This window comes from Augochlora pura, chromosome 1 (assembly GCF_028453695.1).
Source record: "Augochlora pura isolate Apur16 chromosome 1, APUR_v2.2.1, whole genome shotgun sequence".
NCBI lineage: Eukaryota > Metazoa > Arthropoda > Insecta > Hymenoptera > Halictidae > Augochlora > Augochlora pura.
In genome coordinates, this window is record NC_135772.1 from 4,405,364 (window position 1) to 4,417,551 (window position 12,188).

The 12,188-nt window shown below is 44.8% G+C and overlaps 1 protein-coding gene across 2 annotated transcripts in view; it reads right to left on the bottom strand.

Annotated features, from left to right (window-relative positions):
• LOC144468095 (pikachurin) overlaps window positions 1-12,188 on the bottom strand; it is a 230,041-nt gene that overhangs the window by 25,245 nt on the left and 192,608 nt on the right. For both annotated transcript variants that reach the window (XM_078177279.1, XM_078177288.1), the window contains exons 8-9: window positions 11,272-11,458; window positions 2,301-2,440 (exon numbers count right to left, since the gene is read on the bottom strand). In XM_078177279.1, the coding sequence (XP_078033405.1) occupies window positions 2,301-2,440; window positions 11,272-11,458 (327 nt within the window). The remainder of the gene's footprint in view (window positions 1-2,300; window positions 2,441-11,271; window positions 11,459-12,188) is intronic.

Below are 12,188 nucleotides of genomic sequence, written 5' to 3' on the forward strand. Positions count from 1 at the left end.
ATTCATAGCCCGTGAAAATGCCCGAGGAATTGTAAAATAGACCAGCCGGATTTTCGTTCCCTCCATCCTCTTATTAAACATCCCCGATCTTTATGCTAAATCGGAACTTTCCATAACGGTTATGGGAGATATAAGTTAAATACCGAGTCGTTCAAAAAGCTGTCTCGCTGTTTCGCGAGAAAATGAGATTATTGAATGTTTAGGGTAAAACAGTGGAATGTTTTCTCGCGGATTTTAAGTCTTATAAAAGTCCCATATTTTTAGTAATAAAAGACGAAATATTCTACGTACTAATATATCAATATATAATAATTTTCAATTAACAAATCAACGTTCCTAATTTGCCCTCAAGCCTCCTCAAATCCTTTTAAAATTACACCTGCTATTTTTTGCCAGCAACGTGTAAAAATTTCCAGTCTACTCGCGGGCTTTTTTGGGGGCCACTTTTTCCCCAGTGAACGCGTTAGTCCACGTAACCGCAGCAGTTTCACGGCGAGAACTCGCGTAGACTTGAATTTTTTCGAAAATGCCACCGCGATCGATCATCGCCGCCGGGGCGCAGAGATTTTTTTCCCCCTGCCGGCCTGTACACCGGATAACTGTATATCTCGGTGAACCGGAAGTTTCTACAAACTCGTCCGACAAACAGCCGCGGAGGACCGGAGTTAACAAGTGTCACTTGAAACTCAAACTCGTTCTCGAACTCCGAGTACCCGCTCGCCTCCCCTCTAATTCTATATAATAGACGCTGCCCCGACAATCCAATCGAAAATTTTCTGAAAGCTTTATCGGGCCGGAGACTTCAAAAGCTCGTTGCACGTTGTTACTCTCTCTCTCTCTCCCCCGGCATCGAGGGGGATCGAACGCGGAGTTTCCGTACCAGCAAATGTGGCCGGACGTTGTTTGATTAATCCAGCCAATTTAATTCACGAATCGTGTTTATTAATGCGGCGGCGTATGCTAACTTGTTCTGCTGACGAGTACGAAGATACTATCTTTATATTTATAAATTATTCGAGGAATTAATATTAAAATAATTCGAAAGAACATATTACATTCCACTGTTTTTCAATGCACCCTTAATAAAGTATCTACGTCAATTTTTATTCGACCGAATGAACAAATTAACTTTGGCTAGTTATTTTTTTATCTTTCATCCGTCCCAGCCTTGATCTACGTCCTCGAATATTATCCGGATTAAGGACGACTCCGAGGTAGCACTAAAATATCTGAGGATCGTGTAACTCGAGCCGGGCTCTCGACAAACTTACGATTCCGTGTGAGAAAAGTTCGGGGCACGAACTATTAAAAAACTTGCGACACAGAGAGAAAAAAGAACGAGCAGAAGCGTTCCCGATCTTACGAGGACAGTAAAAAATCAAGGCGTGGGAAAGGATGATTGAATCCATGTGGGGGAGGTGGGGGGGGGGGGGCGGCGGCGGCGCTACAGAAAAGTTTTATGAGGTGTGGCCACCAGGACCCGGGGCATTCTTTGGTCGATGCTTACGACCCCCTAACCCGAGAGGTTGCCCTCCTTTCCTTTTCTCGGGAGCAAAGGCGACATCCTGGTGATAACCAGATCCCGCGGGTCCCCGCAGGAAAGTGACCCTGTATTATGCGAAAGACCACCACCACCCGCGCACCGGCTTCGTGGATCCCACGGGGTGTCGCAGCTTCCCGCGACCCCTCGCGTCACACGGAAAACATCCCCCAACTTTACTTATCGTGTTCGCCTCTCCGATGTGACGAACAGCCCCCCCTCCCCCCCGCAATCTCGTTTCGCTCTTCTCGACGTGATACGGCTCTGCCGTTGCTTATGCAAAGAAATAGCCGAGGAATATCCTCGCGCCGGGATCCACGACCAGACGTAATTCTCGCTCGCGTTTCTCGAGGATACGTTCCTCGATAAAGTTACGAGATGTTCAACCCTTTTGCACTGGTGTAGTCTCTTCGCTCCGTTGGTAATTAACATGTGTTATAATATTTTAAAATGTCGCAGTCGGGGCAACTAACTCTGATTCTTGTCCTCTTTCTCTTGACGATTATGACACGTCTAAAATTCTTGTTTTCTGTCGGTGTAACTTAACACCGAATTTTAATTAAATATTAAGATCTTGCAGCTTGCACTTATTCCTACGTTGGTGCATATTTTTTATTGCGAATACTGTATGTCCAATTCGAATGATGTACCTGCTGAAATGAATCGAAACTGTATTATTTTCAGTTAATTTATAAACGAGCACAGGTTTCCGGTCGACTTAATAATTAATAGAGGAATATAGATAATAAATCGATGTTACCTGTAAATCCACTCTGGTTTCGCAGAGATCGCCGGTGTACCCGAGGGGGCATAGGCAAACGGCCGTGTCGCCGCCGGTAGTCAAACATTTCCCTCCATGGGAACAGGGCACCTTGCTGCACCTGTCCGCGGTGCATTCCTCTGCAACGACAATAATAAATCAATCGCGTCGGTTTCCCTTCTAGCAAAGCGCGCAAGATAGGGGTGACACACAAAAATCATCCCCCCCCGATAAAACGGAAGCCGGTCGACCGGCCGCGCGATCGCGCGCGGTATTCACCGAGCCGAGAAACATCGATCCCTTTTCCTCAGCTTTCCGTGCCGGTGGTCGAACCACACCGACGGGTAAATATTCGACAAAAATACCGCGGGCTTTTGTCCTCTACTTCTTCCAGGTATCGGAAATCGAATATGCTGTAAAATCGTCGTGCTCGCGCGGAATAGCAATGCCGGTTTTCTCCGGATGCGTGAAACATTCGATTCAATATGGCGTTCCGACGCGATGGCTCCGCGAACGCGGGTCCCGGTTTATTTAAAGTCCTCGCTAAACAATGAATAAATTTGTTTCTTTGCCGTGACCCGTTCAATTTCGACGCTGTTTACGCCACTCTTTTCGAGGGGTCGATAATACAAGGTAAGGGAAAGCGACGATTCAATGGACGCGGTGGCGAATTAAGGATTTGTTGGTAAAATAGAATTTGTTTGCGGTTAAATAATAATATAATAGTGGTGTTAGAATTGTCTTGGATATCAGAGCTTTGGTATCAAAGAATTTGCTGCGCTATTTCTAAGTGACGATTTTCTATAATTTAATTTTCACTTCTAAAATATATAAAAAATTTCTAAAACATTCGAAGCATTATTCAATCACTATACAATCTCTTCCCGTTCAGTCGATCCGAAACGAACCGGGTTATCGATGCAATTAGAGCCAGTTCGACCGGACGCAGGTTCAATTATTGCTGATTCCCGTCTGCCCTTTGATAATAATTAAGTGGAAAAACAACGAACTAACAAAACTATCGACCCGCGCCGTCCATGAAATTAACATCGCTTTCGCCGGCAGCCCCGCTTCATTATTCACAGCGGCCCGCCATTCTATCGTGAATTTTCGAGGAAGAAGTCATCGTCCTCCTCCCTTTTTCCTGATCAGATCATTCCGCAGCGTTTCAGGCTACCGGGAAATCGATTGTTCGGCCCTGTGATGGATGAAACGTTCGTTGGCCCGGCGCGATGTGTGACCGTGCGGCAACTTTTTCCTACAAAGTCGACACGATTTATCAAATTTCTGCGCCAGTGGGAGGGAAAAACGTTTCGACGGAATAATTTGCCGACGAACTCGTGGAACAAGCGCGAAGACGGTTTTCTGTAAAATTACGAGGACCTTTTTTCGGGTGGACTTTTCGGTGGACTTTCGGCGAGAATTTCGGATCCGCGAGAATTTTGGATAGTTTCTGGTCGCGGTCCGACAGAAATTTCAAAGCAAACGACACGTGGGGTGGCGTGCCAGAGGTCACAGAACATTCGGTTTCCTGGAAGGGAACCGTTTTCGTCTACTTTGTGAAATTTAATTTACCACGCTCCCACGCTCCGATAATTTTGAAACACGCCAGGAATTTTCACGGCGCCGTCGTCGTTTTATCAAATTTCGCCTCGCGTCGAGTCCGCTCTGCTCTATCTCTCTCTTTTTTTTTCCAGCGCGTCGAACTCCGCTGTCATTGGGATCTATCTCTTCCCGACCGAAAAACGTTCGTTTCGATTTTTATTTTTTTTTTTTGGGACCGACGGTTCAATCTAACGACGTTAATAACAACTCAATTTCACCGGCAAATTAAACGAGAACTCTTTACGCATTCCTGCGACTCGCAACATGGCCGGAGAATTGTTGTTTCGCACCGTCGAGTTTAGAAATGAATTTCCATCGCGAAAACAATTCAAACGTTCGCGTGCTACGTTATTAAAATAATATCGATCCGTCCGAAATAATAGCTACTGCAAATAATGCACCGTTTCACTTTTTTATGCCGCGCTGTGACGAGGAAAATGGTTCTATATTTAAATAATATGTCGGAGAACGTTAGAAACAATTATTGTTAATAACACTAGAAACAATTGCCATGTAAAACGACATATTAATAGACACGATATTCCACGATGTTATCCCACGATATTCCAATCGATTTTACATGTACTCGGGTCTTGCATAAGGAAGAGATTCACAATCGTAACGAATTAAATTAATTCGACGCGTTAGCGTTGCCTTTCGAGAGATCAAGATTCAATAGTCGACGTTACCGACGCACCTTCCGGCGTCTCTCTGTGCCGTCAAAGGATCTTCCTCGTGATCTCGTATATCATAATTCCGCAAGAAATGTTCCGGCGCTGCATAGGACAACCTCGCAATCAACAGCGCGGAATGCGTACCGTACATCAAAAAATCCTGTCAACGCTCGCTACGAAATGAAAATATTGGACACGTCTGCGTCGCATGGCCGACATATTCCCCGACGGAATAAAATTCACGAGTGCCGGGAAAAGACGCGATACGGAAAGCATCCGGCGGGGAAAGGATGGCATCCGGTTTCGTATATATTCAAGACGCAATGGCATTTCGACTGCGACGTCTTGGGGCCGTTTTTAGACTCGCAGAGAATTAAAGTTAATCAATGATATAATAATAATATAGCGATATCAATAGTATACTAATAATATAATAATGTCAATAAAATTTGCGCAAGGGTTAATTTGATTTCTAAAGCTGTGAATATGATCTACAAAATGATTTACTTCGAGTGCAACATCAGTATCACTATACCCTGTCCAATTAGGCGACCCAGCAAGCGTGAACAAACCGACTGTGTAATAATCTCATAATCGATGCTCACGTTTGCTGCTGTTGACTGTTAAACGTTGAGCTCCTAAATGCACGCTGCACATAATTGTCTTGTATTCGCTTGTAGTCGCTGTAGTTCGTCCCTTTGGTCGAGCTATACATATATATTCTATAGACGTGAATTTTTACAATGAAACGACTGTGGTATAAATAGTTACAGGATTTAATTTTGATTTATTTTAAAATATGACTGCCTCTCAAAAGGTGTACCAAAACTCTGTCGTGTCGATCGAAACACTTTAATTCGGCCCCCCTTAATACGTCCCCGATCAATATGAGTCAAGGTAAGCTTCGCGTACTCGAAATGGTTCGCTTTCGAAAGCTACTTACCACTTCTTTTCAACCCCTTTTCTATCCGAGGCTCCGACTGCTCCCTCGCGAATATAGAGTACGTATTCTATTTTCACGTCGCATCGGCCGGAAACGCGAAACGACTCCCCGCAGTGTTCATTTTATTCGGCTGTCCCTTGTCGCAAACGAAAAATTTCAACCCTCGAGAGTGCACCGCGAAACTATCTTCGATGACAGTAATTACTTTGCAAAGGTGCTTCCTTATCTGGTGCCTAATTTATAGTATATATACTGTATAATATATTCTTTAATTTACAGTATTTATACTATATAATATATTCCTTAATTTACAATATATTTACTATATAATAAATTTCTTAATTCATAGTATATATAACATATAATATAGAGGTTTCATTAAAAATACCTCTCGTGGTCATCTAACATTCCTACTAATTATACTCCAACTTCCACCTTCGCTAAATTAACCTCGTAAAATAACGAAGTTCTGCTTCCCACAGCGAAATCATTTGGTAAACCGATCGCTGAACAGCTGTGAAAATTATTTCCGGTCAGCTGACTGAAACATCATTTCGATACTCTACCAATCAGGTCTCCGATGGAGATCCGTGGAGCTTTTATAAAAACCTCTCTCGCGATCCGTCTTTGTGAGTGGCTACTTTTGTTCGAATTTCTTTCCGCGGTATCGGAGAACTCGTTCCTTTGATACAGAACGATCGACTTTACGTTGGCGAATAAAGAATCGACTTCTTTGAATCGTTCATTATGGCGGAAACGCTGTCGAAATTCTCACTGGAAACTTTCCTCGTGGAAACGGCGTCGTTTAACATCACTTTTGCGGACAGCTTCGATCTATCGTACAATGGACGACTGACCGAGAACCATTGTCTTATTTTATTACAAATTATTTTTACTGTCATCTTCGATTTCTGCTAATTTTAGAATAATTCTTTTTGAAGGAAAAAGGAATTGACGTTTAACTATACGATATTTAGAGTCTTGTTGAGTAGCCTAAAGGTCCTCGAAACGAGAAGATGCGCTGCTGGACCCGCAGAAGGTTAAGGACAGAAGAAAAAGGCTTCGAAAGTAGGATGCGACGTGTACTCGGTCACTTTCCTGTTAACAAGCACGCGTGCGTTAATTACTCCGTCCCGATAATGGACTCGACGATGACGGGTAGGCGCGCGCGGCGGCGGGGCTTATTTACCAGAGGGCCGGTTAATATAAAATTCCACTCGATGACAGGGCCATTCAATTTGTTTGTCGAGGAGCGGTCCTGATACCGCGGGGAATGGTGACGGCCCCGGCCGATAATTGATTAACGCTTGATAATTAACGTTGATCCTTGATGCAGGAGCCGGCGCGCGATTAGCCAGCCTCATCGGCACTACTCCCGACTTTGATCGTCGACTAATTATCCGGCATGGAACCCGTGTCTCTCGGCAGAATGCCGTTTAACGCATTCCCACGCATTTTATCCGGTCGTTCAGTGTTACGTTCGTCGACGAGGGAAAACATCGAGGAATTCCCGTCGGGCGACGAGAGACTTTGAATTTTTCCGACGAAGGAGAATTTTGATGGAACGCCGGCGAAATTTCGTTTGCCATGAAGAACGGTGGCTTAACCCGTTAACTATCAGGATTCTAATTTTACGTACATCACTTGGCAGAGAAGATTAAATTACGATTATTATAAAAGAGCTTTGAATCGTCGAACCAGTGTGCGAAATGTGAAATAATTTGAGAAATAGCAGCATCGAAGCTCAGACTGTTTACATGCGTGGGCGGGGTAAATGATGATGTTTGACCCGAAAGAAACGTCTCTATCGTTCCAACGAAATTAAAGATCCGCCGACTCCCAACATCGGAGAACATCTGGCCGATGGTTCTGGTTCAGAGGATCAATTATCGAAGTTTCCGTTCGTTGTATATGTAGCGTATTCGTTCTCTCAGGACAACGTGTGTAAACGCATCCTCCTTTCTCGGAACAACTGTTCCCGGGTATATCTGGCGAAATTCCAACCGAAGCACGAAGAAGTTACAGAAATAGGACCGGACGCGAGCGCGCCGGGGAATAAAGGGAACTTCTCGAAGAAAGTTATCGATCCAAACTTCCCCGGATTCATTAGAAAGAGAAGAAAAAAGCCGGCTACGAACGGGACGACGGACAATAAAACTCTCTGGAAATACTGGCTACGTGTTCCGAGACGGTAACCGTGACAAAAACTCGCGAGTTCGTTCACGAAAGACGCTGTCACACTTGTTTCACTGGATACAGTCTGCTACGAAAAGTGGACCGTTGCGAGGATGTGCTTGTCGAGGAAGATCATGGCATTTTCTAAGTCTAAGAAATCATGACAAACTAAATTATTCTAAGCAGCGAGTATCGCAGTTTTGAAACCTTTCCAATAGCTTCCTTATTGGACTAACTAATTCACAAATTGTTATAAAACATAAATAAAATACGAATCGATTCGCCGAGGTAACAACGTTTACAGAACAGCCTTGTCAAATTGGACGCGGCGTCGGAGACGCATTCGCGCTACGGCATAAAGAAAAATTTCCATACATATTCGACGGAGGATCCCGGGGAACGTCGTTCCGACGGAATCTTTAACGAAACTGTGCCAAGATGATCGCCGAGACGGCGGTTTCCCGCGAAATAAGCTGCCGGGCCCTGTTTGCTATTCCATTGCGAGTTAATCGGATTACTTTCGGTGGATAAAATACAATTCGGGCGAAAGAAACGACGGCGGCGAGGCGGCGGCCCGGCAGTAAAACCGGAAGCCGTTGGAAACGTGACTCGTATGGACTTCGTAATAATGAATGACCCAGACGATTTTCGAAGTTCTCCGACTCGACCCCGGCGAATCCAGGTTATCCGAATCGACGGGGGTCGCCGAACTCCCGCCGCCTTTACCGAAGTTTCCCAATTTACCGGCCACCTCTCTCATTTTTTTTCTCCTTTGCCGAGAATTTCTTATGCATTAGCATGAATCGACGACCGGAGACTGCGATACGTCATTTCGCTCGGGCTAATTCAATTTTTATAATATTTGGAGAGAAGTGTTCCTTTCTAGCGGTGCCTAATTTTCAGAGAACGAGGGACTCGAGCCTGTTCAATATATTATAGCAAAGTATATAATATATTGTATTGTAATATTTATAAAGTGAACCATTGATTTATATTTTAATGAATATATATAAAATTAGAACACCTTTTTGAGCCATTTATACGCCAATATTGATGCGAGAGAAATCAACGAAAAATGCAGTCTCCTTTTACAAATTTCCTCAAAATCGACAAGTTTTACTTAAATAAAATACATAGCGTAGAAGTAAAAATTATACTTAATGTCTGAATGCTTTTGAAAGTCTCTATAACCATGTCTCGACGCTTATTTCGCTAGCAGAGTTTTTAGCCCCAGAATTGTACGCAAAATTCCCATTTCTAGAAATCGCTACTCAGTACACGTGTTACCAACGAGCCGAGTAGAATTCCGCCGCGAAGTTCTATTCTACTTTCGCGTCGAGTATTGATTTCCCTCCTCGTCCAATGAATTCCGCTGATAGGAAGTCGAGAACTAAGGTTCCACTACGGGGTTTCAGGTTTATTCTCGAACAAGCAGCATCGAATCGTGCTATCAGAGGCGCGACAACTTTTGGGGGAGTAGCTCTTATTATGTGCCGGGCTGCATAGAATTAGCCTAATTTCGGGCAACTAGTTCCGGGACGCGCGGTAATGCGGCCACGGTGCCATTCCGGCGAGTCTGGATGCGTTTCTGTGGATACGTCGCCTAATGTTTGTTCCTCCGGTCGAAGCTACTCGCCCGCGGGAGATTGCACGCAGAGAAATTGCACGGGAACTGCTTTAGTAAATTTTAGTAGACTTTCGTATAGTTCGTGGCGCTCGCATAAGCAGCCTGACGTCGTTTTAATAAGTCTGAACTACCGGATGAGGTTTCCCGCGGACGTGTCACTTCATATCAGTCGACCGTGTCCAAGTAGTTTCTAACAGCTGTTTCTCGGATGGTAAACGCCGCGAAATCATCCGGGGAAAGTTGTTGCCAGCCTCGATACTTGCACCTGCGTGGATAAACAATTTTATTGTACTTGATTTAAAACCAATTATGTGTTATTTTCGCTGGGAAATATTTTTTGAGATTCGTATAGAAGATAGGAAAATATGTTTTAAATTGTGGTAAAGAAATGACAATTCTAGCTTACTGATTTGAGCTTATTGAAGTTATTTAGACCAATAAAAAATTAGCACTATGCTCCTATGACTCGTAACTGATGCAGACAATTCTCCATATTTGGTATGAAATAGTACTCGAGTAATATTTCGAAATGGAAGCGGACGCGCGGCAGAATCGAAATTAGACGGAGGCAGTAACAAAGAGACGAGTAGCCCCGACGGAATCCAATCAAGCTTAGATATGCCGTCGCAAGCTGAGAATTCGATACTCGCTCGCGCAAAGGCAATAATCCCGTCTACGGAGAGGAGGACTGTACTCGCGCGGTTCCTTATCTTGTCGCGCCAGGAACGTCCGGCGACCGGTCAATCGACTACCAAATCTCCATTGAAAGGCTCAAGGGGATACGTATAACCCTTCGGAGCATGACCTCTCGGGGGTCGGCTCGGTCTTGGAGGGGCGAGGGAACGGCTCCTAAGGACGTCCACTCTGTCCGGGCACGATAGACCTCCCGACCACGCGCCGCGTATATCTCCATTCTCGGTGCAGAATGCACAATAGATCAAAGGACCGCGCGCGCATTCCCGAGGCCAATGGATTTTTTGGTCCTCGAGAGCGGACACGACCGCGAGTGAGCGCGCGGCGAAGATGCTCCTCAAAAGAGAAACGACGCTCTGGATGGCACCGAAAGGAAATGTCAAAGCAAATCGTCCGTGGCCGTCCGCGATCGTCGCGACTTCGTTCCCTCGATAAGTGCTCGCTCGCTTCTACGACAAAGTAAATTCGTCTTTGTTCTCTTCGCGGTCGTTTTCTTCGAATCTGGAGAGGTCAGCTTTCACTTTCAATCTTTGCCAACTACTTATGTGTCCGATCTCACACCTATTGTACTCGCTATATACACTTCTCTCAATTCTCATCGAACGAGGCACTTATTAAATTACATTGTCACGACGTCGATCGGGTTATCGACACGCCGCTAACGACGTTCATCTTGTTTGTATGAAAAACGGGGGTGGAAGGTCTTCGTCGGCGAATGAGGGCAGCGAAGAGCGAAGGTTGAGGGACGCCCTAGCCGAATTCATGTGACACCTGTTGTGTGTATCGCGATATAGAATTAATCCGAGCCACCGATATAGGTTCCCTGCGCCGAAAACGAAATGCGAACGGTGGCACAGTTAATTATGAACCGCTGTGCTATCCGTTAAGATTAAAAAATCCAGCAGACTGCATTTTCGAATGTTACAGCATTCATTATTTATCGCAATGAAAACGAATGCCATAGTATTCGTGACAAGTGAAGGAAAAATTATCTCGTTTTATTATCGTAATCGCTAAGGAACAAATGCTAATATGCTGTGATGAAACTACAGTGAAAGGGGTTAACATCCGATGCTCCGGAGAAATAATAGGAAAACTATGTCTCGTCGGTGCTCCGTTGGTTCCGCAGTAATTCTAGCGGAAGAATCGCGAAAGTTCGGAGGTCAAAGGACCGGGGCGTAACCTTTAGGAGAAGAAATTGTTCTGCCGTCGGAAGGAGTTAGTGCCGCAGTTTAATTGGTAAGTTGTACTCACCGACATCGAAACCGTTCGTCGCATCTCCCTGCGGTGCGAGAGGGAAACGATAGTGGTGTTCATTGGCTTCCAGATGCCGGACGCAGCCCTTAAATCCGGTTCTCACAGGAAGTCGCTCGAGGCCGGTTGTGTTTCCTGGACCGCCGACGAACAGCGGCTCGCGGAAGGTAATCCTCGCAAACAAGCCCTACAATCAAATCCAAAAGTGTCAAGTTTGCGCAACTGCCTAAACCCGTTGTAGAATTCTATTGCAGTTGGTACGTTTCGCTTAACTGCCTCTAAATAATCATTGTCCCCAAACCTTTACGGCTCGAAATACGCGAGAATTTTCGTTCGAAAACCGGCAATTAAATTATTAAAGTCGAAGCTGAGAATGAGACAGATTTTCAGAACCGGCAATATTAATATTATCATATTAATATTATTACTATTAATATAATAATATTATAGTATACAGTATTACATAATATAAAGGGGTGGCCATTTACAGGAATCATTTCAACAAGCCGCAATCATGGTGATCAGAGAATTTGGAAAAATCCTCAGTCCTCCATTAAAATCGAGCCGCTCGGAATTAAATTCCGCCCCAAAATACAAAGCGCGCGACAGTTCACGGAATGCATCGTGGGATTTCGTTAATGAAGATGACTGCTCCATTCGGCAGAAGGTATCTCGTGAACCGCGGAGATCGCAATGCCGGTTACACGCCGAGGAAATTATTTTCGAGTCGAGCAGTTCAGGGAAGGAATTCCGTCGACGCGACGCGCGGTTTAACGTCGGCACGGATAATGCGCTCGATTCTGCAATAACGCGACCGCTTTTGCGGTGAAATGTTTCCGATTAAATCCATCCAACCCCATGAGCCGTCTCAGCTGATCGCGCGCATGTCGCGTAATAAATGGCTGTATTATGCTTGG